The 27,649-nt window shown below is 43.4% G+C and overlaps 2 protein-coding genes across 2 annotated transcripts; one reads left to right on the forward strand and one right to left on the reverse strand.

The window, feature by feature from the left end:
• LOC139203549 (tetratricopeptide repeat protein 16) lies at positions 1-27,339 on the reverse strand. Its single transcript, XM_070833353.1, has 14 exons — positions 27,310-27,339; positions 25,967-26,148; positions 25,614-25,704; positions 25,108-25,245; positions 24,477-24,577; positions 21,360-21,489; positions 20,115-20,329; positions 19,468-19,781; positions 18,926-19,070; positions 18,594-18,759; positions 18,069-18,202; positions 17,627-17,768; positions 17,239-17,394; positions 1-497 (listed from the first exon to the last, which is right to left on the reverse strand). Exons 1-13 carry the CDS (start codon positions 27,337-27,339, stop codon positions 17,242-17,244), a joined length of 1,941 nt encoding a protein of 646 aa, XP_070689454.1. The 3' UTR covers positions 1-497; positions 17,239-17,241.
• Positions 9,786-13,096, forward strand: mymk (myomaker, myoblast fusion factor). Its single transcript, XM_070834510.1, has 6 exons — positions 9,786-9,920; positions 10,445-10,559; positions 11,493-11,641; positions 12,213-12,329; positions 12,539-12,679; positions 12,893-13,096. Exons 1-6 carry the CDS (start codon positions 9,786-9,788, stop codon positions 13,094-13,096), a joined length of 861 nt encoding a protein of 286 aa, XP_070690611.1.
• Positions 27,340-27,649: the final 310 nt, after the last annotated feature.

Raw genomic sequence — 27,649 nt, forward strand, 5'->3', positions numbered from 1 at the left:
GCAACTTGTAGTAGAACATTGATGAAACAGGTACGTCACTTTAGCAAACGTTTGAAGCTAAAGATGCAGCTAAACGTGACATGAGAGCAGTGAAGCAGACGTACAGTAGCCAGTGAAGCGAGCAACAGGACATTGTGTGGGGAGTAAAGCATGTCGGGAAGCTTTATTCCTAATCTAATTATTTGGTTACACTGTCTAGTCCACCATGACGTCCACATCCCAGGCCTCTGTGTGTACATATGTGACTGACTTGTTGATTTCACTTTCTGGATTTGGTTCTTAATGGAGCACTTTGCAGATTTTCAGAGGCCTTGAATGAGAGTATATGAGACAGTATATGATCAATGAAAAATGTTTAACTTTCCTCCATGTTGCCTGCATCTAGAGCTCCACGCTCTTTTGCCAGTAAAAGTCCACTAGTCGGTGCGTTTCACGTCATCCGGCTTGAGGTTGTTGTTTGAACTACAGGTTGATCTTCTGCATTTCCTGCACGCTCGCTGTCAGAAAACAGAAAACAAATAGTTTAAATAGGACGTATTAAGCAAAATGCAATCTATAATGGCTTTTAAACATTAATATGTGTCCCTGGTGTGTCTATAAACCCTCAAACTATGAGAAAAAACCATCTTCTCTTTTTTTCTCCTGCTCCATCTTTCCATAAATACGTGTAAAAATGCTCTGTTTAGTTTCTTCTTAGCTTCTGACGTCACATGCAGGGATCTTTTGAACCCTTTTGACCATGTTCAGCATTAGTGTCTTGCTTTGGTAATGTGCTTTCCTTCCGGAGACGGCAAAGCTGATGCAGAAGTTGGTGGGCAGTATCTGTCCCGGGAATCTGACCAATCAGAGTGGGCCGGGAGCCTTAAAGAGACAGTAACTAAGAGGAAGCATTCAGAAAGAGGAGTTTGCAGTATGCACAGTTATTATTAATTATGAATATAAACCTGGAAATGAGCTGAATATGTCCCCTTTTAATGCTCTGGGTTACTAATATGAGCCAGAATACAATGCAGAGAAGACTGGTGATGATAGTGGCGCAGTGCACTCTGGCTGAGCAAAAGGGAATGCCAAAGCCCCTTTTTGTCTGCTTTCTGTCATCATACAGCATTAATTTCAGATATATTTGCACATTTTTTACTGCATAGACAACACAGATTTATGAAAACACCGTCTTTCCAGTTGTGAAACACTTCCTTAACATCATAAAAGTTGTTTTGAAACAAGGGAGCACAGAAAAAAAATAAAATGCACCCTTCACCTGTGAAGTGCTGAATGATTTAAGTTTAGACTCATGATCTAATTTTCCCTTTTTCAGGTGAAATACTCCTTTAAGTGACAGTGAGCCGGGATTCCTCCGGAGAACCCACGGAGAACCACAGAGGAAGCCAAAAACAGATGGGAGGACGGCGATGCAGACGGAGGAATGAGAGGCGAGCGGGGAGAAGGGTGAATGATGAGAGGAGGACGAGCAGACGTCTGAGGACCACCGTGTCTGCCCACCATGTCGTCTTCCCATCTTTTTCCTCATCTGTCTGTCTCCCGCCCTCCCTCCTGCTTTATTACAATTCCTCCTCTTCTTCTCTCTCTCTCGTGTTTTTCTCTATCTTTTTCTACTGTTATTTCTCACCCCTCCCTCTCTTCCTCTCTGTATGTTTCTTTCTCTCCTCTTTCGGTCACAGTCGTGTCTTCGCTTCTCTCTGTTTCTACAGCTGCCTCCTCGCAGCTTTACACTTGTTCCCTCGATCAATGTCTTCTCTCCTCTCTGTCTCAATCCCTCCTTTAATTCAGTGCATATACACGCAGATTCATTTTTGTATGTATCATATCAAAGATATAATCCTTAAGATTTTTGTCCTTGTTAATTTGTGGTAACTTCTGTGTTTTTATCATCCAGGTCCTGGAGTTTCATTGGAAATCCATCGACCACTAGAGAAAACAAGCGCGCCTCTCATTCTCCTCTCATTCTCTGTCTCTTCATGGCTTTCCCTAACTTCCCTCTTATCCTCCTCCATCCATTTCTCTACTTCTTCTTAATCTGCTGCTGCGTCTGTTGGCTACATTACTCACCGCTCTGCTCCATCACCAGATTTAAAGGCTGATAGACAAACTTCAGGGACGCCCACCACCAATTAAAGCCCACCACCCTCCACACGATGAAAAAAAAAAAAAAAACAAAGCTACAGAGAAAACGTGTTGCATGAGGGCTCACAGCACTCCCATGGGTGTGTTTTTGTGTGCGCCCATTTGCAGCATTGCCAAACAAAGTCTGGAGTCATTAGGGTTGGCGCATGCAGACAAAAGAGCAATTAAAGGGGTTATAAACACAACCACAGAAAGAAGAAAAAAATAGAAGAAAACAAAAAAACAGTTGCCCATTTTAACCTCACTCTTAAATGTGTGAAACAAAAAACACTTCTTCCTGAAGACACGTGGATGGAAAAATAAATTCTTAAAAAAAAGGAGAAAACCTGGATGTCAAGCAGAGTTTGGGCCGGTAGACGCTGTGTCATCAGTTTTTCTCTCTAATTTGCAACAAACACCAGTGATGAATTATACACACATGAACACCAGCACTCATTGTTTTCTATGCAAGCCTGTGGACCGACGGCGTCCTGATACGTGTCATCACGGGTTAATACACATCAGCTGCTTTAGATCATGCACTAAAAGAAGTGGGCGCAGCCACCGTGACGTCACCCATTGGTTTGTGGGCCGCTGTGTTGAAGCATTTTTGGCATTTTGGCCGCTGGAGCCAGATGTGATGTTCAGTTTGCAGAGATCCTGCCTCTGATCGGTTGGGTTTAGGCATGGTCCACCTCTGATTGGTTGGTACTAACCAATCAGAGGTGGACCATGCCCAAAGTAGGCCTGTCCTTAAGCCTCCCTTGCTTCCTGATCTTTTTTTTTTTTTAACTGGGACTATAATTTACTAAATGAACATCCTGCTGTTTGACAGAAGATCACTCACAACTGAGACCATAAACTCATCAGGATATTTCCATACAATCGAACTTTCTTTTCAGCTGAGTCGTCCCCTGCTGGACATCAGAAACACAGACCTGTGTGTATGACATGTTTGGTGTGTGCTAGCAACAAATAACACATCTGTTCATGATGTAACTGATGTGTGTTGCATTTAAGAGCATTTATTCTATATCTGAAACGTCTGCTGAAGTGCATTATTGCTATAAAACTCTCTTCAAAGGCACCAGACTCCATTGACAAAAGCAGTAATTTTACTTCACACAACACAGGAGTTGCTGGTCTACTGCAGCAGCAGACTGCTGTGTTCTGCAAGGTAAAATCACTGCTTTTGTCAATGGAGTCTGGTGCCTTTGAAGACAGTGATATAATGGCTTATCCATCTCTGTAGGGATCCTTTCCATAATGCTGTCACACACTTAGAATAACAATCTGAGCCTGTCGGTGGCTAAAACAAGCACTTTTAGTGGACCTACTGTGATCAGGTGCAGTTGCCACAAAGGTTTACGCTGCAGTCCTTACAGCAAGTTTCGTAGCTGCTGGTTGAGGCGACATACAGGTCCAAATTGTTTGTATCTACTAGTCATTTTGACCCAAAAATATGTAAAAAATAGGGTCCAGGTTTAAAAATACCATAGTGATCCTTTAAGAACTCCTGCAGAATAATTTCCACATTATACAAAAGCCACATGAAGACCCCCTTTCTGTACTCTGGCTGACTTGCTAATTTTCTTCTTAAATAAAGTCCAAACAACCAGCTTTTTTTTTTTTTTTTTTTTCGGTTCGTTGGAAAGATGAAACTCATGAGTTCCTGTACGGCTCAGAAATGTTCCTGGGAAACAGAGCTGCAGAGAAGCATTTACAGTGGAAGAAGTCATGGACTGCAGCCAAGTCACAACAGAATGTGAACTAATATCAATGCAGACTTTTTCTTTCAGGAAAACATCACAACTATCAAACATGATCAGACACAAATTAGAGCACAGAGACTAATTTAATACAATTATCTTGTTGTCTGTGAATCCTTGTTAGCTTTATTTTGTTCTGTCTGGCTTTAAAGGACTCTGGAGTAGCATGTTTAGTTGAACTGATACTCCAGAGTATTTAACACCTTACTTTAACCACCATGTGCCATTTTTTGGGATTATTTTATCTGTAGTTTTCGGGTGTGTTGCTGAATTAAACTATATATAAAACACTATTAACTCATATGCAATAAACTGCTGTGAACAGCTGTTTTTGGTCTCTGAGTTTTTTAAACTATCCTTCAAACGACGGCATCCAGAGGAGAAAAAAACAAAAAAAAAAACAAGGCTTAGCTTTTAATTAAAGTTTGATGAAAGAGAAGAACGGCCAAAAGTCTCTGTGAAGGAAACGGCAGGAAAAACATAATTTCCTGCTTATTAAGTTGTTTTATGTAATTAAAAGAGCAAATTGGGGGTTTATTGGAGTTTAAATTAAAACAAAGACTGAAAGGAAAAGTATCTGATGAGCTAAAAGCAACAACAGTAATATCACAGTGAAGAAGAACATTTACTGACACGGTAGAATAACAGCAGCGCTGAGGTGAGGCGCTCCGGTTCCCTTTTGTCCTGACTGACTGGCTGGCTGAAACATAAGCACTGCCCTCCAATTATTTGTGAAAGAAGGCCCGGGGGTCAGAGGTCACGGCTATTTATTACTGAATCAAAAGGAAGCCCGGTGTTTTTTCAGATGCGTCCAGGAAGTCTGTTCCACATTCCCACACTAACCCGCCGTGTTTAGACTGAGGGCTCCTGAGGTGAAAGTCACCACGGGCCACAAACCCGCCTGGACGAGGAGAAACGAGGGTCTTCATATTACACCGACACAAATAATCGACATTAACAAGACATTTGGTGACTCTAAGAGCTGCTTCTAGTAAAAATCTCCAGGTTCTCTCAGCGATGCCTACTGACTGAGATGATCCAGATTTACTTTTCACCCAAATTAATATTGATGTGAGGATGGTGAGTGGTGGAAAATCTTCTGTGCTGTTCGATCATAATCATTTAGTGTTAGGCCCTAAGCATCATAGACCCACTGCCAAAACAAACGTTTGACTCGTGTGGATTACACACTTCATTTTCCATCAGACAACTTTGCTTTTCCTCCAGTGAGCTGAAGGTTGTAAATCTGCCAGCCAGCCAGTCACCTCATTTGTAATTATTCTATTTATTCTACTTTTGCATGCAACCATTTCCTTCTTCTATTTGTCTCCGTATTAAAGGATGACTTCGGTATTTTTATACCCCGGCGCTATCTTGACAAAATTTCACTTTAAAATGACCGGTAAGTACAAAACGTTTTGGAATTAATCCAGTAGATGGCTGCAGGCTGCAGTAACTGCAGTGTGATCCTTTGGGACAACTGCACCTGATCACAGTAGGTCCACTAAAAGAGCTTGTTTGATCCACTGACAGGCTCAGAGTGTTATTCTAAGTGTGTGACAGCATCATGGAAAGGATCCCTACAGAGAGAGACCTGGAAGATCCTTTTGGTTTAACCACAAACAGCCGTTATATCGCTCTCTGCACACACACCAGACTACATTCACTAAAACAGGGATTTTAGAGAACAGTGCACAGGAGCTGCTGCTCTGATCTGTTAGTTTGTTTGTGTTATAAGATTTTCAGTGGGTTAGTTCAAACACCAGAGTCACTTGCAAGTTGTTTGGCGGCGGTCAGCTGAGGCAGATATATCAGCATTGGTGTTTATGTCTGCCAATAAGTGACAAAACTGTCAAAATTGCATCGTTTGAAATTGGACAGGGTCAAATACACATTGCTGGGGTCGATGCTTACATTTTCCAAAATATGGCAGCCCGTCTTTGACCATATAGAGACTTTGAAATTCCAGAGCTTACCCCGGTGATCCTGGCTGTGGTTATTTTCAATTTGTTAGTATAATTTTTACTTTTTCTCTCTTTGTTTTTTGCTCCTTTGATTGCTTCATGTCATTTTTTATCATGAAGACATTCTGTGTGTGTTTTGTCATGTCTGTATATATTTGTACTGTGTTTTAAAAAGTATTTATTTGTTTCTTATGTTATGTGTGTATCAGCTATCAGTCAGCCTATCTGATTATTCAAACTCTAATATATCAAGAATCTAATTGCAGTTGTATCTACCACGTCAAAGCAGCCATTAGGGGTACATGTGCGGTATATACATTTCATCACCTGCCCGTTTTCCCTGCTAATGCCTGCAAAGCCAGCAGCCAAACCTTTAAGACTGTTAACATGGACAGTCCACAAGCAGAGACACCTATGCAGCCGCTCTCCACCCTGCTGTTCATGTCTCATCTCTGGGCTTTCACCCTTCTCCCCTTTCTCCCACTTTCACAAGGGGCATTCCTAACCTAACCTCTTCGACCAGGTCCCGGAGGGCGAGTATTGGGGCATCTGAGGTCACCTGTCTCATGCTGCCAATGACAGTGGTACTAATGAAGACTTGCTCTGCTGCACCACTTTACTTCATTGTGCTAAATGACTTTTCCCCCACAGGTGGGCAGCACACATGCACATTCTTCTCACACTAAGTGTCAGACGCTGCAGTGAGAAACCAAAGGTCACTGAGAGCGACCTGCAGCCACAGTAGAGCCAAGAATGGTATTTATTTCATTACGCTGAGCTAAGTGTTTTTAAATGTGCACATTACTAAATGCAAACTGCTTTATAATCTCACAAACGCTCTATGAACACATATCAAGACTGGTCAGTGACTGTGGTTCACATTAAGAGGGTTAAATCTGCCGAGAGGTTCCCGGCAGAGGGCGTGGTTATGCCACGGCAGCGTTTCCAAAACCACCAGGCCTGAGAGTTTGTTTCCAGCCTCGGCCCCGGCAGCTCGGGTTACTGAAACACTCCGAGAATCTGAGGCGTGGGGTGAGACCCCTCAGCAATACTGCACCCTTTGTGTCGCTGCCTCATGCCGTAGAGCAGGTGTAACAGCTGAGAGGAGGGCAACTGCTGCCTCAACCCCATCATGGGATCATTTAAGACATTCATGCGGGGACCCTTTCTGGGAACGACGGCACAGAGCAGAGTCAAATATGGCTTCACTGAGAGGAGGTGACGGGAAATTAGACTTATATGGCGCACGAGCACCGTTTATATAAAACCTACTGTTTTCTGCTTTGACTTATACAGTGTGCTACTAGTAGTAAGAGGTCTTCATGGGTCCTTTAAGTTCCTGTAACTAGGAGCAAACTGAGTCAGATTCATTATAAAAATTATAATATACAAATATACAAATTATAATCTGTCTAATTGGGACTGGTAAGGTCCTGCTGTATTACTTTGGGCCTCAGGATAGTATGTCAATATGTGTGACACCTGAGCAACCATCTCTCTCTGAACACATGGTGTGAGGAGCCAGGTTCTTCATTTTAGAGTTTGGTGAGATTAAATATTAATTTCTATACATCTACAATTATGTTCTGGTCCACTTGGGTCTTCAAATCTCCTTCATTTGTCCAGGTTTGTCCATCGCGACACAATCGAGCTGAATGGACTCGTGGTTGTGTTGTGCACAGCATCAAAAAAGTGATGTAAAAGAAAACGAGCAGTAATGCGTCGCTCCAGAATGTCTGAGTTTCTGTGGGACATGTGATGTGCTTGGACGGTGGGATCTCAGAGAATTTTCCTTTCCCTTTTCCTCACCTTGCCAGCCCTTTTTACAGTTTGGTTTTGGTATTGACTTTATTTTCTTTAAATATATTTTATCTCAGTTGTTCTACCAGACTGTACAGATGATGTGCAAATACTTTCAATTATTGCCGTGCAGACATGCAGCTGAAGTGTCTTTTGCTGATACGGACTTATTTGAATGTATTTTCTGACAGAGACACATGTACGACACAGTATTTGGGGCAAGAATTACATTTATAATATCATGAATGAATGGAAATGGCCTTTTATTAAGTCAGTAGCCAACATGATCAAGGATCTGTTTTCTCGTGCCAAAACTGTGAGTTTGATTTTGTTGGTGTCTGAATCATGAGATGATGGCAGTGTTTACTGCTCTCTCATGACTGGTGCATTTTCCATACCAGAGATATTTACCCCCCCCGTCCCAGTGCTGGGTGAATGCCTTTACTTTAATGGGAGTAACTCAGCAGAGTGGTCTCAATGCCACAACAAACAGAAACCCATGACAGCTGATTTAATGTCCTGGACACGGTTCCATCTGTTGACTCAAAGTGGGACGCTGGACGTGATCAAAATCTACTTTGCATTTAAAAATCTTTGTGTTTCTTCTAAACTAACTGAACACCACGAGAGTTCGTTTGTTATTTGTTAGAAGTGTAATTCACAAGAAGAAGAAGAAGAAGAAGAAGAGCTCGCAAACAAATAAAAGCTGTCTCCAAACAGCAGTGAGAAAACATGGCGCCTGTAGAAAGCCTGACTCACCAACTGTACATTTCATCCATCAGAGACCGACCTCACAGCGTTTCTGGAGGGTGAAATTGAAGCCATTAGAGGTGACCAGTCTGCAAAGCTGACAAGAGAAGAAATGAAACAACATAACTTGGTAGAAAAGATGATGTCTCATCACGTCCCTGCTCTCCTCCATGAGGAGGTGGTCAGACCGCAGGTGCGCATCAGCATCTTCGGAGGGAGGTGGCTCGGGTTCAGGACCCCACTCACCAAACATATCGACGCATAACGGACTGTATAAAAACCTGAAAACTCCAGCAGGGGGGCGACTCCATCGACTCCAGACAGAAGTCCGATTGGATGGAAGTCTATGAGAAGATCAGTGAATATTTTCCTGATGAGTTTCTGCTCTCAGTCTCTAGTTTACAGTCTTCTTCAACACAGCAGGATGTTCATGTAGTAAATTATGGTCCCATTTAGAGGACGATAAATGAAAAAGCAGGCTGTGCTCCATGGCGGGACCACTTTGTGACTAACCAATCAGAGGTGGGCTCTTTGCTGGCTACAAAATCAAAATGGCGACGGCCAACAAGCCAAACACAAGGCTTCAAAACATCAGTCCACCAGCCAATGGTTGACGCCAAGGCTGCGACGTCCACTTCTTATGTTCCAGTCTGTGGTTCATACACTGGGTTGGATTGAATGAGCACCATCTTGAAGCTAAAGGACATACTACTTCCTGTCCTGCAGAATCATTCAGTACGAACACTTATTGCATAATAATAATAATAATAATAATAATTGCCATTACAGATTTCAAATTCTGCTCATTTCAGCCATAACTTCTTGTTGTCTTTGGTAAAACGTTCTTTTGCCTTTGGCCTTTTGCCACAAACTATTATTTAGCAGATAGTGTCCAACCGGGGGCTTGAACTAGTCCACAGATATGTTGCATTATGGTATGCTAGCCCTTTCCCTGCCCAAAGCCCCTCCCATGTGGCGCTGGTATGCAAACAGCTGCCCAGCCATGACACTGCACATACGGGCCTCTGTCACCCTGACAGCCTGGGGGACATTTACACTTTAAAGGGCCAAACTGGACAGCTGGGTGTGTTCATGCTGCGTGGGAGTGTACGTGTGCTGTGTATGCATTCCCCAGCCTGTCCACTCACTACTGGACTCATTAGCCACTCACTGTAAGGACTAGGGGACCCGAGGACATCTACTTTCCTAGTGGATGTCACATTTTTATGTAGTAGGACAATTTCAGTACTTTAACTTCATCTCCTTCACTTGTTCATAAGACCTTTTCCTAAAACTGAGGATCTTCTGAAGCCCAAAAGGACATTTTCTCGTCTACAAGCCTCCACAGTTTCTATTTGAGTTGGTTTGCTGTCCCTCCACCATGGGTGCATTTATTGCCAAGATGTTGCTTCCCACAGTCAGCAGCCTGGTGTTCCTGCCTACAGCCAGCGTGGCGGCCAAGAGGGGCTTTCACATGGAGGCCATGGTCTACTTCTTCACCATGTTCTTCACTGCGGTGAGAATATGTGTTTGTGGTTCTGTTTTGACGTGACAGATACCGTGTCGCAGGAAGTTGTGAAGACTTGTGAGGTTTCAATCGGAAGTAAGCTCGGGGTTCAGTATTAACATCTGTTGATCAAATCCAAATCCTAATCTCCCACTGAATCTATTTAAGCTTGTCTTTCAGAAACTTTCCATGGGCAAAAGAGGAGAAAGTTCCTGCACGATGTCCTTTTAAGTTATAAAGTTTATCACAAGTGGAGCTTTCTCCTCTCTTGTCTAAATATTTAAAGTAACAAAACACACCTCAGGTCTAAGAGCTACTTAAAATGAAATATTGACACATGGACAAAATCTCAACCTTATTTGCTGTCTCCCTCCACGTCTGGATTGTGCATCGCTGTTTGCTGATGAAAAGAGAGGAGACCTATTCATGATCACTTTTTTTCCCCAATAGCCACAACCTATTGTGCTGGATAACTAACAAACCATGAACCTCCTGTGACCTGTCTGACATGAACTTGTGCGTCTTTCCTGTAGATCTACCATGCATGTGATGGACCAGGCCTCTCCATCCTGTGTTTCATGAGATACGACATTCTGGAGTACTTCAGTGTTTACGGCACAGCTCTGTCCATGTGGGTCACACTAGTAGGTGAGTCCTTGCATACAGCAGCAGGATGTGTGTGGTTTGACTCGTCAGTGGCTGCAGCAGGCAGCAGCATATTCACTCTCTCTTCACTTCCATGACCTTGAGAGAGACCAGTCTTATCTTCATTCCACAATGTATTTCTGCAGGAGTTTCCTTTAATTATAAATTATCTGTCTGGGAAAACGGGAACTTGTTACTTTTTTTGTGTGTAAATTCAAGCGTGAAAGCACTTTCTGAAAAAAAAAAAAAAGGGAAAATTGCAATTATTAGCTCGTATCCATCAACAACACTTCCCAAGCACAAGGCTAAAAACAGCCAGCTCTGTCTGCAGCAGTTGTTGATGGCATATGTTGTGTCTTTGAGTGCAGCTCACATGTGCTCAGATATGTTTGCTGTTGCTCTCATATGATCTCACACACACACACACACACACACTAATACATTTGCTCCTCCCTCATCTACCCATCTAAGCCTCCGAGGTTTTGCAACAGGGACTTTAACTCCGTGCCGCAAAGGGCCAAATGCTTCGACAGCTGACTTCACTGACTCGTCCATCCTCCATCCTGCTAATTGTAAAATGGTTGGAAAATATCCAATACAAGCCACCAAGCATTGACATGATGTGGTGCCTTCATGGAGTCATGCTCCAACTGTAAATATCATGTAACAGACAACATGTATGTGTAACCTTCCTCAGGCGGCACACCAGGTCTTGCGCCTGATGCTTAGATTCCTGTATTATTCTTGCTGCCACTTACATATCTCACATTATTGCTGCTTATGCAGGATTTATGGGGTTTTTAGGGATCCCTAGATAGGTGAGGACTACTGAAACTTTAATTTAAAAATTAGCCTGCGATTGCATTTATTTTTCAATATCGAGGGAAAAAGTTTGAAAGGTTTGTCTTATATGCACCGTGTGTCTCCATGTCCCAGCTCTGGGAGACTTTGATGAACCCCAACGCTCCAGTGTAACCATGTTTGGAGTGCTGACCATCGCTGTGAGGATCTACCAGGATCGCTGGGGTTACGGGATCTACTCTGGACCAATCGGATCAGCTGTGTTCATCATCACTGTTAAATGGGTGAGTGGTCTTAAAATGGCACTTTATTAAGTACCGCAGGGATCATGTATTTCTGTAGGCCGATGTCGTAGAACAAATCACAAACAAATCTCTAAAGCTTTTGTTAACCACAGACCTGACAAAGTGATAAAGTGGTAAAATACTGACTCATCTCTGGGTTTTTAGGACTCGTTCCTTCAGTACTTCTCTTTTGAGTTTGTGTGAATATTCCGCCGATGTTAGCACGCTGTATGGGCAACATAATGTTGTATAGAATTTAATATCATCTTATTCAAATTCTTCTGTCCTCTCCATCGTCTTCCTTCTACTCCATCTCCTCCTTACTCCCTCCCATCTCCAACATATCCATCTTCTTCTTCATGATCTCCACCTGCAATTTCTACTTTTATCCCCTCATCTCTCTCTCTTCTCTCTCCCTCCTGCAACTTTCTTCTACTTAATTATATTTTTAATTTTGTTTCTTCGCCTCTGCTTCAACCCTCCGCACTCCTCCACTTTCTCCTTCTTCATCCTCTCTCGTCCGCCCTCTCGTGTGTCTGGATGTGACTGTGATGAACTCGTGGTGTCTCAGCTGCAGAAGATGAAGCAGCTGCGGGCGGTGTATCCAGAGAAGACGGTGTACACGCAGCAGGTCGGTCCAGGCTGCTGCTTCGGTGCCCTCGCTCTGATGCTGCGTTTCTACTTCGAGGTGACCGTCATCACAGTAAAACTAATCCTAACACAATAACATTAGAAGATGCCAAGATCACGGCTGCACAGTTTCCCTACTGGTTATTTAAGTAATCACATAATGTTTCTTTCATCAAAATGTTTTGTGTTGTGCATTGATATAAACACTGATAGCATTAGTAAAGTGAATCCCCATGAATAGGATGTGCTGTATTCTCTTCACTGCAGGAGTGGGACTACGCCTATGTCCACAGCTTCTACCATCTGTCTCTGGCTGTGTCTTTCATCCTGCTGCTGCCAAAGAAGAACCGCTACGCAGGCACGGGACGAAACGCTGCGAAGCTCAGCTGCTTCGCTCTCTGCTGCTGCGTAAGTCACATTTGTTCCTTCAAGAAAGGAGAGCTGAGGCTGAAGGCTCGTACAGGCCCTCTGTGAGGACAGGGTGGACCTAGAGCAGTGGGCTGTATGGACTAGGTAGAGAGTGAAGGTTGAAGTTATGTAGGGGATGAACTGATCCAGTGATAAAGCAGCAGCATTCACTGTCAGTCAAACTCAAATGCTTCCTAATTGTTCCCTCCGCAGTCCATCTCCCCTGGCACTTCTAAGGAGAAGACAGACAAGCCCAAGCAGAAGAAGAAGTCTAAGACTGTGTGGACGATCCCCACCGAGAAGCCGTGGACACGAGGCTGTAGCACCCCCATCCTGCCCCTTTACAACCCCCCACCCTCTACACCCGTCAAAGGCACCAACATCAGCAAGCTTAAAGAGATGAACGGCTGGAAGTGAACCCAAAAACTCAACTGTCAGTGTGTCTAATGTGGGAGAACTTCATCCTGAAGAATAGACATAGATAGTGGTCGGCTACAGGAGCGGGAATTGGGAAAATCACCAAATAGCTGTCAGCCAAACGCAGATAAACTTGTACGTGGCTGGTAAGTTAATCTTCTTCAGCAGGAAACCAACCATCATGTGGTTGTTCCTTTCTACTCCAAAGAATAATTTTTGGCTGGTAGAATATTTAAGGTCAGCAGCGACTTCAGGAATCCACCAGCCACCTTATCCAGCAGGTACAGAAACAAAAGTACCCTGATGTGGTTATGAAACTTGAGGGCAAGAACAAAAGGCGGTTCGGGCCTCCGGTGCCCTCAAAGACCCAATAAGAGCACAGCTGTATAAAGCACTTGTCCAAAGCTGAGGACAGGCAGCACGCTACGAAGGAACACACACAGCACGAACAGGGAGACGGTGGCTAAGACAAGACAGTAAAACTGACTGGAAAATTTATGAGAAGAACAAACAGGCAGATGGTTTATCTCTCCAAAATATATAAATTGTCTTTAGAAATGTTCCTCAGGGGAGACCCTTCGTCTGCTCGCCTCCGCCTGTCCGTCCCCCCCTCCTCTCTCTCTTTCCCGTCTCTCTCAGGGAAAGGAACCACGCGGCTGAACTCGGTTAGAAGAATTACAAGACTGTAAAGCACATTTTACCATTTTATACGTCCTGGAGGTGCCAAATGTGTCATGTGGAGCATCAGACGTCGGAGCGAGGGGAAGCGGCGGCCCAGACGTCAGTCTGTAACCCGACAGAAGCATCTTGATGTGTTTCTGGATCAGCAGGTGGACTCTGTCTGTTAACTCTGTTTCACTGACTGAGCAGCTTTGGCTATGACTTCTGTCCCCAATGTGCACTGTGTAGACTGTGTAATGTTCTGATGAAAACTTTTATAATATAGTTATTTATTACAATATGGAAGATTGTATATTCAGGATAGTGTGTGTTTGTTTTTGATAATTTTATATTGCTTTGAAAATAAAATGAAATGCTGTGACCCTGTTTTTAGGGACAGAGTGGAACTTTAACAGCCTCAACCATCCTATTCATTATCTTAATGCAGTCATATGTACTTTGCAGAAGTCAGCCATTGAGAAAAACCCTGACTGGCACATACTTCAAGGCCCACTCCAGCCTAGCAGCACTAATCCAATTCCAAACCCACATATCCCCTTCCACTTTCACTTCAGCGGGACGTGGAGTTGTGCGTCCATGCACGTCACCTGCCCCGAACACTACCCAAAGACTACAAACGTGCTCTGCGTATCTTAGACAAAACAGTCTCCGGCCAAAACGTGAATGAACCTCCCTTCCACCAGGGAATGTTTTGAGCCGGGGCCAAGCCGCCAGCTCCTGTGCCCAGAGAAAGGTGTTTTTGTCTGGCCCCAGAAACCCGGCTGGCTGGGCCACCGGCACCACCCGGCTGGCTGCGCTTCCCAGCCCTGACAGGACGGTAACCTGAGCCTTTTATTGCACAAGTGTGAAACACTTTTCAGCTCCTTTACGACCACTGTCTATCCCGCACAGCTCTGCTGAGGGGCTGCAGCCCACACACATTCAGGGCTGTATCACTGTACTTGTGAAGACCTTGTCAGTGTCTGTGGTCCCTGACCTCAACAGTCCACCTACTGGAATCCAAACACGTCCTAATCTTGATTCTAAATTCAAGCCGTACCCTCACAACAGCTGCTGTACCAGCAAAATGTCCTCAACTTTAAGAATTTTCAGGTTGAATGGACCCTGAGGATGACATGTGGTCCTCACAAGAACACAAACACAGAATCACACACACACACACACACACACTGCCTGAGGGTCTGAACCCAGGCCTGTCCGCCTCAGGTCGTGTTGGGCGGCCGCACACACCGACAGTGTCAACACAATAATAGTTGACTGACACGAGGGTGAGCGTGGTCGTCTCCTCCGTGGTCGTCTGCAGCCACATTCCACGGCGGCGTGGAATTTCAGTGGGTATCGAAATGTAATAAAGAAAAATACATCTGAACAAACTAAAAAAATACGACTTCTCCACCAGAAAAGAGCACTTTCTCCAACAGTCCACGAGCAGCAGCCGACTCAGAGAAGGTACAAAGAAAATATGCTGTATTACTTTTCATTTACAGTCACTTAAGCACCAAAGTGCACGACGTGAAGTGACTCTGGTATGTTTGGTATGTTTGTGCTGTTAGCTATGTGGTGTGGGTACTTTCTACGGTGAGCCAGCAGTCTGTGTGTCACAGGTCCTTTCTCTGTGTGTCAGCTGTTGCCACAGCTGCTGTTGATGCCGAGAGGTCAGCTGCCTCTCGGAGACCGCAGAGCTGCAGCCACAACACGCCTTCGCCGCCGAGGCTGATCACCAGTGATGCACTGCAACTGCCGATCACATTCACTCCTGCTGCAGTGCATTAGTTAGGCATCATCAATTTTTATTTGATGTGGATGAAAAAGGAAGAAATTCTCTTTCCATTTCTGCCTTCTCAAATGACATGTAGGTTTTATATCTGGTTATCTGTGTCTACTACTCACTGCTGTTTGCTTGGCCTTTAGTTATAGTTAAGTTATCTTAACCAAAGGTCCACTTTTTGTGAGCTCTGGAAAAAAAATAGTACTTAACCATACACAGACACTCTATGCAGTGTGATTTGGACAGTTTAAACCAAGCAAACTGTGAAATCAGAACTGTAGGTAGATGACGTGCAGCTCTCTTTCCCATGAAGCACAGCTGACTCATTACTGCTAGGCAGGCCACAGTGGTAAAAGGTAGCTAACGAGAGGTCCGCGCTGTGTTCTGCTGAGATTTATCAGAAATACGAACGATAAATAATGTAAATGTATGTGGATCACATCAGCAGCATGATGCTTCATAAACAGTGTCTGCGATACAGATGTCTAACTACAACCCAACATCCATGCCGACATAACACAAGGCTTGGCCGACACAGTGACACAGATTTAGTCTACGATGGATCGGACACAGTCAACATTTGTCATAACACCACCTTGCTTAGGCACTAAAACTATGGATGGGAGATTCATCTTCTGTTGGTAATGTTAATTATCGCGTATGCAGCAGAGAGAGAGCACGAGTGAAACTGCAAGAGGTCGAGACTTCAACTAATTTGGTATTTGGTATCTGATGAGCACAGACTAACCTCTGATAGCTGCCTGACATGAGCCGGATTCATTGTGTCCAGGCTTCTCTCAGACTCCAGTAAGAAGAGAGTTCAAGTCAAAGCAGAAACATTCATTTGGTGTAGTCCTCACAAAGTGCACCTCAGTTATATTGATTTAAACAAATCAGACAAATCTGTGTAGATGGACGGATGTTACAGAGCCAGGATCCAAACATGTAGATCTCATGTCAGAGATAAATATCATCATGCTAAAATTGTGCCTCTGCTGCCACCTATTGGACTACAATACAAAACAACGGCCTAATTAAAGGATAATAACACTGTTTTAGAAAGAGAGTTGGACTCTGCTCTACTCTTTTCTGTGTGGAAGAAATTAAGATTATGTAGGTGTAACGTGAATTATTTACAGTTTATTTCCACATTTTGCTCACATTAAAGGCGTCTTGTGCTGAGAGATCTGTGTAAATTAACACGAGTCCATTGTGTAAATAGATGGCGACGGAGCACATAAAACAGACATTAGCACTACTCAGCATGTACACTGTTTTATAGATGTGGAGAGAGGGCTGAGGGATGTGATGTTCCTTAGTTCTGCGGTGGGTCTGGTGTTTTAGTTATGTGCTGCTCTGTAGGTAAAGACCGACCATCCAAAAGTACCTTTTCTACATGGTGTTTTACATTCCCCTCTGGTAGTGACCCTGTTAAATGAGTTTAAGAAATCACATCCAAAGCCCGCTTACAAAATGTTTCTACTGATTGTAACATGGTCCTACTTCCAGCGGGAAACACACTCATGGCCCTGATGTGTAACTTTCTTTCAGTTCAAACCGTAAGATCGAGTAAAAGGGTTCTTCCTCTGTGTCAAAGGTGATTCACAATGAGTAACGCTGGAATAATCTTAAAGTCTGAAACAAACAGAAGTGTACGTGTATTTCCACTATCACTTCTGAGAGGTGGACTCACATCTCACAACCCTCTGAAGGCGGACTCGTCCTGTCCTGTGGTGGTGGTGGTGGTGGTGGTGGTGGTGGGTGTGGCGTGGTGAGGCGTGAGCCGTGGCCCGGTGTGGTGCGCAGCCGGACGGTCGTGGAGAGACAACTGAACAACTGTTTCCTTCACCTGCCAAAGTCAGCAGAGGAGAACAGCTGTAGTTCAGCATAATATCACATTTGTAGCATAAAAGAGTTGTCAATGACCTCCGTTTATGAGTCTATTGATCATTTGTTCAAAATATATTAGTTTTCTAGTCAAACACAGTTGAAGAAATGTGTAGAAAACATTTTTTATGAACTGAATTTCTAAAAAAAGGGGGCACGGATACGAGCAGTTGCCGCCCTGCTCCTGTCAGTACCTGCAGAAGACTCTTCACTGTTATCTGCATCTCCTGTTGGCTCACACACATCTTCACCTCTGTTCCTGCTTCAGACGGGTCTTCTGATTGGCTCGCTGTCTTCTCATCGGTCAGAGTCATCTTCTGGACCATGGCACCCAGTCTAAGAGCACATTACAACATGGAACATGAAACCAAGCTGAGTCTGAGCTCAGTCAATAGAAACATCTGTTCATTCATGCCTGATTTACAGCATCATTTATGTGGCTCTATGTGGTTCTTTTGAATTATTTTATCTTATTTTGAAGGAGCTGACTGTAAATGACACCACCTGCACTAACTGCTTAGATGACACAGGTAGAAAAAACCCTTGTTGCACTGGAAATCTCTCAGTTTTGAAGAGATGTCATCGTTCTTTTTGAACTTGTCACATGCAGAGCTGCGGTGCATCTGTCCCACTGACCTTTGCTGATCGGAGGAGGAGCTGCAGGCCTGGATGTCGTGCATCAGCTGAACTCTGACTGCCTGTCCTGCTGGACTGGACAAAACATCAGACACGCTGCAGCCGGGGAACAGATTCATGAGCATCGGAGGCAGCTGCACAAACACACACAATTTATTAGGACCAAAATCAGTGAGGATCAATAGGGAAAAACAGTCTTGACCAGATTATATGCAGAACCACATCCTAATTGTATTAATGTAGAATGACTGTAATGAGAAGTTTGATTGAAATAGCCCAGAAAATCTAAGTTATACCCACAAACTACAAATAAATCTAACCTTTAATAAAAGTTATAAGTCTAAATTATACCCACACAGAGTTTCTCATTAACTGAATGCATTATATGAGAGAAGAACACAGTTTCACTAAAGAGTTAATGTCCAATATATAGAAAAATATCTCTCAATATATCTCAATATTGATGGACTTTAAATGACTTGGAAAAGTTAAAATCTGATCTTCGGGGTGAGATGAAGGTCTGACCTCCTCGTTGTTGGGATCCAGGATCAGCACGCAGATAAAATCCTGTCTGGCTGCCTTCAAGTTCAGGAGCTTTCTGCAGGCCTTCGACCTGTTTTCATAGTAGCGACTGGCTGCAGGGTTGTACCGGATGGCCAAAGAAAACATGTCAGCTGCCTCCTGGAAACACCTGCAGACACACACACACACACACACACACACGGACACACTCACAATATACAGTATAATATACAGTACTATATAATTATATATAGCATCCAAAGGAGATCTGGTGACGTTTCCGTCTGGGTTTGTCAGTTTGAATGTGTTTGTTTGTGTGTTTGTGCGGTTCTGACTCATCCTGGAAGCAGAGAGAGCCCAGCGTGTTGTGAAGGACGGCGAGGCGGAGCCGGACGGCGGGGTCATCGGGCCGCATCATCTCCTCAGCCTGCTGGTAGTCGGCCATAGCAAAACACCACTCACCCTGCTTAAAGAAACAGTCTGACACACACACACACACACACACAACAAACAAATGTTCATTTATTTAGTTCACACAGTTCAAATGTCTTGTTTTGTCCAACAAACTGCCCAAAACCTGAACATTCAATAATCAGAACAGTGAAAATCAGCAAATCATCAAATAGGAGAAGTTAAGACAAATTAATAATTAACCAATTATCATAATATTATAAATATTCTGTCAATCAACCATCTAATAAATCAACTTATCATTTCTGCATTATTGTGTTTATGAATCCAAAAATCAACACGCTGAGGGTTCAATCGGCAACTTCAAATTTCCACCTGAAACAAATGTATTGCATACATACACGCACACACACACACACACACACACACACACACACACACACACACTCTCACACACACACCTCACCTCCTCGGTTCAGGAACAGGCCTGCCTGGCCCTTCTGCTCATCGATGGCCTTGTTGAGAAGCAGAGTGGCCTCAGCGTAGAGGCCTCGGCTGAAGCACTGAACGGCGAAATCATTGTAGGTGAGGACCAGCTGAAACTTCGCCTCCTCTTGCACCGAGCCGCTCTCATCCTTCCCGTCGCTGGCCTCCGCCTGACCGCTGACCCCCTGCTCCCCCTCTTCCTCCTCCTCCTCCTCCTCCAGGCTCAGCTCCACAGCCTGGACCAGATCCTCAATGGCTGCTGTGAAGTCTTTCAGCCGACGGTATAGAATCCCTCTGATGAAGATTATACAAAAAACACTTTATGAATAAACTGAGTAGTTAAACTAATCTTTTAATCTCTATCACTTTTTTTTACATTTTATAAATTAGATAATGAACTGATTATCTACAAAAGCAATCAACAGATGAATTATTGACAGAAAATGTGTTTGCTGCACACATAACTACATGTTTGCATGGTCTCATCACACCTTCATGGTTTTCATTCTTGTGCCCTGGTTATCACTCAAATGTCTTTATGTCTGCTCGTACGTTTTGTTGACTTTGCAGCCCTGTTGTAACTGAGAGAAGTGTTTCCCCAGTCTTGTCTGAGTGTTTCAGACTCACCTGAACAGGTAGAGGCGTCGGTCCTGCGGGCAGTTCTCCAAAGCGACGTTGATCATGCAGAGGGCTTCAGGAAGCTGCCCGGTAAAGGTTCTGTCCACGGCCTTTTGTCTGGCCTGTTCGCTGACTTCCTGCAGCTGCAGCAGCAGGGCTCCGGCCTCCGGACACGTCGGGTTCAACGCCAACGCCGACTTTACATCGTGATAACATCTTGATGTCTGGACAGGAGAGAACATCCCTGGTAGTTGATTCACAGACATTTGCTTGTGTGTGTGTGCAGTGAATACAGCACAAGACAAAGCTTAACACAGTCTCAGTGTTCCTTAACCCTTTCTGAAACAGTTTTTTATATGAAAACTCTTTTAGTGTCTCCCTTGATTACTTTTTATGTATTACACGTGTTCTACTGTGTGAAACTGTTATGTGAAACCACTTTTTCCTGTAAAAACTCTTCTCTTTGTGAAACTAGTCTAGTCTAGTCTGGCTCTCGTCTTGACCAGGATTCCCTGGAGGTGGAGATCTACCTTGATAAATAAAGAATAAATGAATGAAAATAAATACCATTATCTAGATTATATTGTATCTACACTAAACAAAAATATAAACGCAACACTTTTGTTTTTGCTCCCATTTTTCATGAGCTGAACTCAAAGATCTAAAACATTTTCTATATACAAAAAAACCCATTTCTCTAAAATATTGTTCACAAATCTGTCTAAATCTGTGTTAGTGAGCACTTCTCCTTTGCCGAGATGATCCATCCCACCTCACAGGTGTGGCATATCAAGGTGCTGATTAGACAGCATGATTATTGCACAGGTGTGCCTGAGGCTGGCCACAATAAAAGGCCACTCTGAAATGTTCAGTTTTGTCACACAGCACAATGCCACAGATGTCGCTTTGAGGGAGCGTGCAGTTGGTGTTGCGTTTATATTTTTGTTCAGCGTATTATATAAGATATGTTTATTCACTGCTCTAACCGTAACCTCCACCAACATTTTGTAAACTGAGTAAATGTGTTCTTTCTGTTATTTTCTATAATTGTAAATAGGAGAAACTGAAGATTTTAAGCCCCGATACAAAACCCTTTGTTAATTCTAACAAAGTGGGGCTGTGGACCAACAGGTTTATGTTCAGTCTACTGTCCTATCTGTCTGCTTGATTCTCTCCGGTCTGCGCTGACTGTCTGAGCTGTGCAGCGTGTGTGCTGCTGGTTTCAGGGGTTTGAACGGTCCGTGCTGCCGTAACCTGGCTGAGCAGTTTGTGCAGTCGGGCTCTGAGGACGTAAAGGTCGGCGGTGGGACCGTCAGACGCCATCCAGTCATTCACCATCTTCAGACAGTCGGAGGAGCGACCTGCAGCTGTCAGACAGGCCAGGCTGGGAGACAAGGAACAAGTCACAGTAATGAACAATGTGTGTGAATAATGAACTGAGTACTTGTGATAAAAGAAATATTTGGCCCTTCCGCGCCCAATCAGCTGCTGGTAAACCTGAGCACAGACACCTAGTGATGTGTCCTCCCGTGCCGAGGCTTCGGAGCGTGTGTCGAGTAATCCAAGATTTTTTTTGTGAAGCGCGTATCGAGGCTTGTGTTGATGACGTATGTGGTGACGTTCGAAGCCTCGTGAACTGACCGTACCACGTGACTGCTTCAGGAACCAGTTCGCGGGATTGACGTGCGGTTCAGAATATAAGAGACAGCAAAACACAATGGACTCTCCCCTCAGTACTTGTAGATTTTTGCCTGCGGTACATTTGTTTGCAATCGTTTTCTGACTCTTTTTCCTCATGGAACCACCAAGAAAGAGAAGATCCTCCCCTGTCTGGGAACACTTTGACCTGATTTCTCCTAACAAGGTAGGCAATAATAGCAATAATAAGTGAACTGTAATAAGTAAGTGTGACAACATCGCACATCGCTTGTTCTAATTTATTTTTTATTTCTTGGTATTTCAAAAGGTGAAGTGTCTTTTGTGTACCAAAGAGCTGGTATACAGCAACAACACCTCATCTATGCTGAGGCATTACAGGGCCCTGCATGAAAACAAGGAGACCAACCAAGGTGGATCAAGCTCAGGTAAAAAAAAAAAACATTACACTGTAAGTTTCTATTTGAAAACAATAATTTCTGATCTGCATATTACCTGTTTATTGAGATATATAAATATGTAACATTCATTTTTCATCAGGAGAGAGTGATGTGAATGAGGCCTTGGTGAACATGGTCATTGAGGATTCCCAGCCCTTCACTATTGTTGAGGACAAAGGATTCAGAAAGCTTGTTAAAGCTTTAAATCCCAACTATGTTCTCCCCACAAGACAGGTGTGTATGCGAGCACATGAAGCATTTTTCACCATTTCTCCGTCATTGCTATTCTAAGATTGTTCTTATCTTTCTCCTCTTTTAGGCTTTGAAAGCTATGGTGGAGAAACGGTACATGGAGTCCAAGGAGAAAGCCAAAGCCATGGTTTCTCAGGCAACTGCTGTGAGCTTGACCTCTGATATGTGGACCTCTATAAACACTGATGCATATTTGGCAGTGACATGTCATTTCATTGATGACAGAACTGCTTTGCAGTCAGTTGTTTTAGGGGTGCTGCATTTCCCCCAAGCACATACTGCCGTAAATATGGCTAATGTAAAATCAGCACTCATGGCAGAATGGGGAATAACAAATAAAGTCACTTGCTTAGTGACTGATGGTGCCGCAAATATGGGAGCTTGTGCCAAGCAGTTGCATTTGCGTCACACGAATTGTGTGGGACATGCTCTTAATTTAATTGTCAAAAAGGCTCTGGACCTAAACCCTGTGTTGTCAGATATTCGAGCAAAATCAAGAAAAATAGTGGGCTACTTCAAGAGTAGCACCACTGCAAAGGTAAGTATTGTTTTTTTGATAGCAATATTCTAAGTTGCATTCTTTTGTTCAAATTGCTGCTGTAATGACATTTGAATTAATGTATTTTGTGTTTATTTGTTTAAGGAGAGGCTGACGCAGATGCAAATACAGATGGGCCAGGCAAAACTTAAATTAATTCAAGAGGTGGAGACACGCTGGAACAGTACATATCATATGCTCCAGCGCCTATACAACCTAAGAGAGCCTGTAGGAGCAGCTCTGGCAGGCCTGCGCACAGACCTGGTTCCACTAACATCTGAAGAATATGAGATCATATCAGATTGTCTGAAAGGGCTGTCACCATTTCATGAGGCAACAGTGGAACTGTCAGAGGAGAAGCAGGTATCGGGCTCAAAAGTCATTCCCCTTCTCTCTATGTTGCATCAAGCACTGGAAGAGGAGGATTTGGGTAATCTGCAAACTCCAGAGAGCAGAGAAATGGTCGAAAAACTCAGACACCAGTTGAGGGAGAAGCTGAACATACTACAACAAATGAGCATCATGTCACTGGCAACCCTCCTCGACCCCAGATTTAAAAAAATAGGGTTCTTCAGCCCTAATAAAGCAGCAGAGGCAGAGAGGAGGCTCACATCTGAGTGTGCTGCAGTAATGAGAACCAATGCCATGCCATCGCCATCATCATCCTCATCTTCATCATCATCATCATCCTCTTCACAGCCACACACATCAGAAGCTTCTCAGCCTGCAAGTTCATGTAAGGGATACATTGTAATTGTGTATTTGAATGCAGTCACATGTTACAGCCTGTTTTTCTGTTTTAGGTAGCAAACTGTGGCAGCGATTTAACACCACAGTCCAGCAGACAAGAACCCAAAACATCACGGCTGATGCAACAGTCGAAGTTCAACTGTACCTTGGAGAGTCAAATCTCACAATACTGCAGGACCCCCTGGGAGTATTGGAAACGTCAACAGCAGACTTATCCAAATTTGTACAAACTAGCTATGAAAATTCTTTGTACCCCAGCTTCATCTGTCCCTTGTGAAAGGGTATTTTCAAAGGCGGGAGAAATATTGTGCCAAAAAAGAAACCGCCTGAGTCCCAGCACTGTGGAAAAATTTATATTTTTGAATAAAAACAAATAAAACTGTTCTTCCTAGTACCACAAGCACAGTCCTAAAACAAGTTGCACAAGCACATTCACAATTGAAGTTTCACATGCCTTGCCTGGGATAGGCTCAGTGGGACTAAGCGGTAGAAGATGAATGAATGAATGAATGAATGAAGCTTCACATAGCGAAGCCATGGTGTCACTTCAACCACTCTGGCTGTCATACTTTTATTTGTCCACTTGATGGCGCAGTAGAGCAAATGAAGCACCATGAAGCTTCGACCCATGTGTGACGCAATTGGATGGAAAGCTTCAATGCTTCATGAAGCTTCATCTCGCCATCACTACAGACACCCAACGTTAATGTAGATCTTAGTACGCAGGATCCTGACCTTCTGACCTCGTAGGCCCTGCAGCCGGGCTCCACCTCAGCAGCTTTGCTGAAGGCCTCCAGAGCGTCCAGGAAAAGGCCTCGGTCAAACAAACACTGGCCCTGAACAGAAAGATCACCAGTACATTATTACTACATTTCTGAGAGGGGTGCCTAATAATCAGCGCAACAGCAGAATAAACCTGATTTCCAGGGAGAATGTCATCATGGGCATTCATGGCAGACCAGGGAGGACTATTTTACGTTTTATTCTTCTACTTGACGCTATTTAATTATAAATGGACACACAAATAATCAGTACTGAGTCCAAACTCATCTGCATTTAACTGATTTGTTAACCCAAGAGCTGCTCTAAACTCCCCTTTAATGCATAGTGTCATTTTGTCAGCACAACCTCGTCTGTGAAATCGGCTCCTGATTGGCTTTTTTGTCCATTAATACAGAAACGAATTTGTTCTAAAGTTTAATATCATCATGTTTCTATTTGATATAAGTGATGATTAAAAACAGGAGATAAATTCATATCATGTCAACAGAAAGATGTTTTCATATACAGTTGCATACTAGAGTTTACATGTAACAGTAAAAATAAACACTAGCCCGAGCAGAGGAGTGTTGTGGAGACGTTTCACCTGGACATAGTAGATGAAGGCCAAACGGGCGCTGAAAGCTCCAGGCTCCAGCAGCCAGGCCCGTTTATAACTGGCTGCTGCTGACTGGAAGTCACACAGCTGCAGGTAGGCCTCCGCCTGGCTCACATACAGCTGAGTCTGAAACACACAACAGAGGAGGTTATACACAGGAAGCCAATCCCAGCTGACTGCATGTCTTTGGACTGTGGGAGGAAGCCGGAGAACCCGGAGGGAACCCACGCAAGAACATGCAAACTCCACACAGGAGTTCAAACCTGGATTCAAACCTGGAACTTTTTAAATCTATTTTTAAATAAGTTATTTGGGGACTTTTAACATCATCATTACTACTAGTCATCACAGGTAATTTAGAAACAAGGCTTATTCGTTATGTTGTTGCCTCACTGATAAACTCCTGATCTTTTTAATGAGTGAAAAAAATCACGACATAGAAGAAGAAGAAGAAGAAGTTTTGACATGGCTTAGTGTCCTAGTTCACCCAGCACCTGTTCTGGTTGCAGCGTGATGGCTTTGGAGAAGCAGATCACAGCCTTCTCATACCGGGACTGTCCCATTGCCTCTTTTCCATTTCTGTAACTGCAATAAAAACAACATCATAAACGTTATTCAACCCCCAAAAAGGCCCCCCAAGTGGATGTCATGCTCATATTTGCAAATGTTTTGAGTCAAAATCAAAATCACATATTTGTTGTTCCAATATTGGTAACACAGATAAGATCTATGCTGCTTCACTGTAACAAACATATCTGAGAGTCATTAGAGTTAATCCTGAAGCAAAATACTACAGTAAAAAGTCACAACACATAGCTGTGAAAGAGGTTAACGTAGAACTCCTCACTGCTCTGCAGCCCTGCTCTGAAGGATGACGTTCCCCTGCAGCTCTGGTCTTTCAGGACCTTTCTCTCCCGGCTCCTGACAGATTCTACTGGAGCCAAAGAGCTGCTTGATGGCGTTTTTCCTCTTGGCCTCGTCCAGCGCCTCCTCTGACACGGCGGTGGGAAATAAACTCTGCTCTTCTGCCTGCGGATGAACAATCACCAACCAAAACACAAAGTTAGAAGACATTTGGGTCGTCCTGAGGGGTGTCGAGCTACAAAGCAAGGACTGATATGAGTTTGTTTGATAGCTTGTTATAATATTGTGCTTCTTTAGATAATAAAGCTTCTTCTAATAACACAAAATAACAACAAGAAGGAGATATTAAACATTATATCTGACATATTTCTGTATATTTGTTCTTTTAGGTGCTGGTGTCATATTAGTTAACAATAAAATTACTGATTTTTAACATTAATCAAACGCAGTTAGCTAGTTAAGGTTAAACTACTGAGGATGAAGAGCTGCTGTAAAGTCAGGTGAGTGTCAACCTCGATTTTGTGAAGTTAAACTCAACACAACAGCTTTAACTTGGCTGACATTAGGGTACTGATAATAGAAACAAGTAAACTATCAAAATGTGTCACTCTAAGCTTCTTTAAACTTTAACTATCCAGAGTTTGCCCCACTGTTAGCTAACAGAGCTCACAGATAGGTTAGGTTAGGTGTAGCTAGCTTAACAAGTTAGCTAGCAGTTAGCTAGTAGTTAGCTACTTTGCAACAAACATTTATTTACCGTTTGGTCATTAGTGCCCACAGAAGCGTCCATTATCTTTTTACAGCTGATGTAAGCTGTTTTTCATTATCTTAGTCACGTTTTCTCGGTTTTTCTCCGTTTTTCCCATTTTAAAGTTGCTGCTAAATGTTAAAAAACTTTTATGTCACCATGGAAACAACCTCAACACGGAGGCTTTTATTTTTGTAAACGAAGAGTGCCACTTTGACCGAGAGGTTTCTATCTTGTCACTTCCGGCGTCGCTTTTAATCCCGCCGGGATAGTGTTTAAAAGTGTAATATTTAGTCTCAGCTGCTGTCAATAACGTTGTTATTTAAACTCGAAACTTGTTATTGATTTAAACTCTTTACATATGTATAAAAACAGATATACTATGTGATTCAACCCACACAGACGGCGGATAACGTCACAACTGACAGCTAGCATAATTGTTTTGCTACTAAGCTTTAACAAATTCTCTCTGGAAATCGAAAAAAAAACGTCGAAAGCCCTCTGTTTCAGCCTCATCGTGGTTTAACCATAACTATGTTCTTCCTATTTAAGAAATTCTACAGTTAAAATACCGTTACACAACCATTTGTAACATCGCCGATAACCATCTCTGTTCCAGCTGTTTAGTAAGGGACGTCTTTTATTTTGAAAACAGGAAATAGCAGGCACACACGACTGATCAGCTGACTGAACTGTTGACAAAGCAAGTTGTCCGCCGGTGGAGGAAGCAAAACCCCTCGCTGACAGTTTCGGCGATGAATAACTGGTCGGATTTTAATTGAAATGCCAGATGTTCACTTCACCTGTCGTTGTGTTTTAGTTCCGCTTTCCTCGGCGGCCACCTTGTGCACCAGCTACTGTTTGATCTGCTGTCTCGCCTGAGCTGTGATCCATGGTGAGGAGAGGGTAACAGCACCA

The sequence above is a fragment of the Pempheris klunzingeri genome, chromosome 7, assembly GCF_042242105.1.
Source record: "Pempheris klunzingeri isolate RE-2024b chromosome 7, fPemKlu1.hap1, whole genome shotgun sequence".
Lineage (NCBI taxonomy): Eukaryota > Metazoa > Chordata > Actinopteri > Acropomatiformes > Pempheridae > Pempheris > Pempheris klunzingeri.

Coding starts and splice junctions, on each gene's coding strand:
- mymk (XM_070834510.1), top strand. CDS start 9,786: ATGGGTGCATTTATTGCCAAGATGTTGCTTCCCACAGTCAGCAGCCTG. Junction 10,560..11,492: donor CATGTGGGTCACACTAGTAG/GTGAGTCCTTGC, acceptor TCCATGTCCCAG/CTCTGGGAGACTTTGATGAA. Junction 12,680..12,892: donor GCTTCGCTCTCTGCTGCTGC/GTAAGTCACATT, acceptor TTCCCTCCGCAG/TCCATCTCCCCTGGCACTTC.
- LOC139203549 (XM_070833353.1), bottom strand. CDS start 27,339: ATGGTTATCGGCGATGTTACAAATGGTTGT. Junction 25,705..25,966: donor CAGAGCAGGGCTGCAGAGCA/GTGAGGAGTTCT, acceptor TTTTTATTGCAG/TTACAGAAATGGAAAAGAGG. Junction 20,330..21,359: donor TGCACAAACTGCTCAGCCAG/GTTACGGCAGCA, acceptor TCTCCTGTCCAG/ACATCAAGATGTTATCACGA.